We start from the raw sequence: 5,051 nt of genomic DNA, 5'->3' as shown, positions 1-5,051 counted from the left end.
ACATAGAAGAGGATTCTGTACTGTTAGGGCAGTGAGAATCTGGAATTCCTTGCTTGAGGAGGTGGTGATGGCGAACTCAGTCGAGAGTTACAAGAGAGGCCTGGCTGTCTTCTTGGAGCGCAGCAATATTGTATCTTACAGTTATTAGGTTCTTTAGAAGGACGTAGATCTGGGGATTTATTCTGACGGAATATAGGCTGAATTGGATGGACAAATGTCTTTTTTCAGCCTTCCTAGGTTACTAGCGCAATCTTCCCATAGCTAAGTGCTCGGGTTGCCTATAGCACACACACGGCAGCTGCTCCTGTTCACTTTTGCACAGAAGCTGCAGCTCAGTGTTCTTTGTAGGGTGCATAAATGGTCTGCACCGGCCGCCGCTGTACAGGTGGTCTGTGTGGTAGCACTGGAGCAGCAGCGCCACAGCAAAGAGGAGCCAAGGGGCCGCCATTACACGCAGCCCTCACACGTGTACCTAAGCGCTCAGCCCTTCAGCGCCAATTGTGGGATCATGGCAGGAAACCCGCGCTCGGCCACATGCAGCCATGGACAGGCGGCACCTGCTCCTCACACTGCTCCTCACACTGCTCCCAGCTCCGCTCTGCTGCACTGCGGATTGGGGAAAGTCTGACTCTGAGTCACACACAATCTCCAAACCACCAACTGACCCCCTGCAGCCCCGCCCACTGTACGGACACGTGACTGATCCCATGCTCGTGACGTCATCACAGGTCCTTGCGCTCACCAGTAGCCTGATTGCTTCCGTGCTTGTGATCTAATCACGTGATCGTAGCAGCAAGAAGGTCCTTTACATGTAACATCTTCTGACCTGTAAAGATGGAGTCGGCTCTGGAGCAGCACCTGGAGGAAACGTGAGTGGCTCTGACACCGTCCTGTGTCCCCGTGGCCGAGCGCTGCCCTGGGCCTTGTGCCCCCCTGGCCGGTACAGCTAGAGAGCACTCGCTGGCGGGAAGCGCTGTGTCTCAGTGCTAGAGTTCATGCACCGGAGCCCCTATCGCCAGTCTGTGGCCGCCGCCCTTATGTACTAATAGTGGGCAGTCACAGGTTAATCAGTTGTGCTCAGCAGTGTCCCTAATGCCCCCGGAAGGGCCCGAACTTCCTATTTGTGTGACCCCCCAGCCTGGCAGGAAAGGAAGGAGGATTCTGCACAGTAACCAGTGCTGTACGCAGCTTGTCCGTCTCCAGTGGGCGTCCACGCCAGAAAATGCTGCACGACAGGTCGCACGGTCACTCTGCACCATTAGAGTCTATAGGGCCCTGTTGGCGCATACACTGCCAATCCCGTTTTGCGAGAGGTCAGACATAATCCCCTATGTGACCACTAGCTCATGAAACTGCTTACTAAAGGACGCTGCAGCGCTGGGTCAGTGTGGAAAGCGGCATCTTATTCCTTCACTGGAAGAGCGGCTGTGGAAAACTGGGATCCCGCTTTATACGCCAGCCACCTGGAAGTTCTGCCCGACTCCCTACCTTCAGGGGGATATTAGGCTCAGAAGGGTCCCTATCTATAAAAGACAATCACCAGTCTGGGGCAGCCCACTGTTTTGTTAAATATAAAGAGCAGCACCAATTGTGATCGGTAGAGCTCGGCCGCTCGATTCGCTGTCCCTCACTAGGCTCTGTCTGCTGGATGGGAAGTTGTCGAATCTCTTACCAGAGACTACTGACCTGGCCAATAGACCGGAGTCCCACAAATCGATCCTGTGACCTCTAGTGATACTCAGTAAATGTAACCCTGATGGCTTATGTGGTGGTAAGCGAGCCCTGATGGGCAAGAATGCCTGTACCGCCATGGCTAACCCTTCCAGTGGCAGTGAGGCAAGTATTGCAGTGAAGGGTGCGATTGCTCCAGCTGAGAACTGATAAAGGCAAATGTGGTTACATTTGTCTGAATGGGGTTGATTCTAAAGGAGTCGCATGGATTTCTGTGAGCCCTATTCAGGCGAATGTGAACACACCCATATTGTGCTGCCGACATTGTGCAGATGGTAAATCCTGAATGACAGATCTGTCCAAACTGGAGGACGTCTTCCTATTCAGGAGTCATAAATGCTAGGTCAGAATTTCTGTTATAGCCAACATGGTGGAAATAACACCAACTGTCTTGAATGGAGATAAATATAATTTTTTATGACTATATCCATGTACTATAGGGGAAAAGCATATACTCGGGTGTTACTCTCCCTCCGCAGGACTAGCAATGACTGTCCATGTTCATAAAAAAAATAAAATGGAAAATTCCATTATTAACAGAGTTACAGAATACTTCCTTTATTTCTTGCATTTACATGTCAGTTCATGTCTTTAATTCTAGGATGAAAATCCCATCTATCGTTGGCGTTTTGTGCACAGATTCTCAAGGACTGAACTTGGGGTGTAAGTCGACTATGTACAGTATTTTCTTTATGCTTGTCTTTCTTTCTTTACACCTGGTGGCCTGTCTGATTTTTATATTGAAACCAGAGATAGAACTGTGCTACAATTAATAAACGTTTATCTGCTCTGGACCTCAAATAGCCATGGGGCAAGTGTGAGAATGTGGTGACAAGTTCCCACCAGCAACAGTGACTCTGTGGGCCACTCCTGAGTCTGAACTAGACTAGTGTTCCCCCAAATATCCAGCTGTGGCCCAGTCCAAGCCTTCATGTGACTCATCCTATGTGCTAAGTCAGGATCTAGGCAAGGACATGTAATAGTATCCTCTCTTCTTTTAGGCTGTGGAAGTCTCTCGGATGAGCATGCTGGTGTTATCTCCATACTCCCTCAACAGGCAGCTAAGCTTACAACAGACCCTACTGATGTGCCAGTTGTATGTCTGGAATCTGACAGCGGGTAGGATAATTACTTTTTTTTAGGTTTCATGAACTCCTTCACGTAAATGTAAACTTGAAAAAAAGCTGTTGGGGGCGCTAACTGTTGAAAAGCACCATTATAGCCAGATAGCAATAGAATAAAGCCTTTGAAGTTCCAATCTAACATTTCTGTTTGAATAAAAGCACTTCTGTTCTGCAGCTTGTCATATGGAAATGACCCAGGACTAGTCAGGTCGTGCGTTACTTCTACCAAAGAAGAATGGAGGGCACCATCACATACATGGGATCAACCCTGTAGCATGTCTATACAAAGTAGTGCTTCAAGAGGAAGGAAAAGAAACATGCACAGATACAGGGATCACCATGAAAATAGTAATGCTTTTATTGTTGTACACCAAACCAGAAACATAAACATTAAAAACACCAAACCAGAAACATAAACATTAAAAACACCAACAACTCAATTACCCATAATACAGGTTTGGACACACACACACACACACACACACACACACACACACACACACACACACACACACACACACACACACACACACACACACCTGAATAAACAAACCAAATAAATGTGCAGATAGATTAATTGTTCAGCACCATGGGGATGAATAATATAAAAATCTAGCCTGCTAGGGTGCAACAATCCATACAATCCACGGAAACCATACAATAAATAGAATCGCCTGCAATGCCCCAACCCACAACAAATGCAATTGAAATGTGTCCAATATAACCAGACAATGAGAAAAAATGATAGCAAAGGAGGTATCCCATAAAGTTGGCTCATGAACGGACCCCTGCCAGGCTCATGGAAGCTCAAGTGCTGCATTTACTATTACCTCGGTGGAGCAAGCTAATACCGTAGAAGAGGCGTAAAATGGAAAATTGGAGGCACAATGCGGCTGAAAGGTAAAAGCGGAGGCAAGACAACACTTGCACGATGCATGTCTTCAGGGGCTTATCAACCAAATTGGGCGAGCTGTGTAGAGATACAGGAGAGCTGAGTTATGTATCATTATAAACACTACCAGATCTCATCTTACAGCCGTGTGAAGGGAGGGGTGAGAACTGACAGCACTCTGAGATCTGGAACGGTTTGTTACAATAGACAATTCTGTAGCTATTGTGTCTACAGCTAACATGATAAATGATCCATAGGACCCTGGTCCAACAGCCACGTCAGTAGTCCATAGCTGTCATACCAGAGGCCTGCGAACCTTCTCCCACCTGCCAGCATCCCGATGCAATTTAGAATAATTCTTGGAGAACCCTGTTAACCACTTTGTTGCATGGTTTCTTTTTTTTCTCCTCTTATATCACTCCTTTGGGTGATTAATTCCTGAATACTCTACTTGCAGTCTTCCAATATATTTGTAGGTCATATTCCTGTGGAAAACACCAGGAAGAAGCAAAATTGTATAATCACTTTTACGTTACTTAGATGACAAACTGATCACTTGTCTTTTTTCTCCTCTACAGAACCATTATGATTCAGAAACATGACCGCTTGACTGTAGCGATTCATAAAATGACCTCCTAGGAGTTAATCTGTGGAGCAGAAAAAGAAGGCTACACACCACCTTTTGGGAATCTGGATTAGAAAGAAAACCTTTCCTGAAACTATTAACATGTCCTATTTTGACTATTCCATAAGTAACTGAAATTCAGGTCTCCAGCCATCAGCAATTGACACATTAAACACTGGCTTCACACCTACAACAATTTATATTTGCTTGGTCAGCAGATCTGTTGAAAATAAAAACTGACATCAGTTTCCATTTGCTTTTTCAATCTGATTTAATTGCGATGGACGAGTGACAAAGTGATCACAGTAGATTGTCGTAGCTGATGAAGAATGATCAACCTTGGTATCAGTTTGCTACTTCAATTAATTAATTTTTGGCAGATCAGTTTTGATATATTTATCAAAGTGTAAAGTTTAATGGATCATAGTTTGGGCAGACATATTTGTAATGAAGCTTTAGTATGATTTATCATACAAAAATTATGAAGAATAAAACAAAATAGTTTACTGAAAAAGATCCGCATTGATATTCAATTGATTGATCTAGGCAGCTTTTCATTAAGCATTACAACTAAAGACACATTAACCCCTTTCTGACATTAGATGTAATAATCCGTGCATGTGAGCTAAGCCTATTTGACCATGGATGGATTACTACTTCATCGTGATCGCCCACGTAC

The 5,051-nt window shown here is 45.2% G+C and overlaps 1 protein-coding gene across 1 annotated transcript; it reads left to right on the top strand.

Moving 5' to 3' along the window:
• The first annotated feature begins 714 nt into the window (after window positions 1-714).
• LAMTOR5 (late endosomal/lysosomal adaptor, MAPK and MTOR activator 5) lies at window positions 715-4,624 on the top strand. The gene is made up of 4 exons (XM_077295214.1): window positions 715-869; window positions 2,333-2,394; window positions 2,733-2,850; window positions 4,326-4,624. The coding sequence occupies exons 1-4, from the start codon at window positions 835-837 to the stop codon at window positions 4,384-4,386; spliced, it is 276 nt and encodes a 91-aa protein (XP_077151329.1). The 5' UTR covers window positions 715-834; the 3' UTR covers window positions 4,387-4,624.
• The last annotated feature ends 427 nt before the right edge of the window (window positions 4,625-5,051 follow it).

Source organism: Ranitomeya variabilis, chromosome 3 (assembly GCF_051348905.1).
Source record: "Ranitomeya variabilis isolate aRanVar5 chromosome 3, aRanVar5.hap1, whole genome shotgun sequence".
In the NCBI taxonomy this organism is placed as follows: Eukaryota; Metazoa; Chordata; class Amphibia; order Anura; family Dendrobatidae; genus Ranitomeya; species Ranitomeya variabilis.
This window is presented reverse-complemented; position numbering and strand designations above follow the sequence as displayed.

What these genes read in the sequence shown, in the direction of transcription:
- LAMTOR5 (XM_077295214.1), top strand. Translation starts at nt 835, where the DNA reads ATGGAGTCGGCTCTGGAGCAGCACCTGGAGGAAAC. An exon ending in GAGCAGCACCTGGAGGAAAC is followed by an intron (nt 870 to 2,332) that starts GTGAGTGGCTCT and finishes CTTTAATTCTAG; the next exon opens with GATGAAAATCCCATCTATCG. An exon ending in TGTCTGGAATCTGACAGCGG is followed by an intron (nt 2,851 to 4,325) that starts GTAGGATAATTA and finishes TCTCCTCTACAG; the next exon opens with AACCATTATGATTCAGAAAC.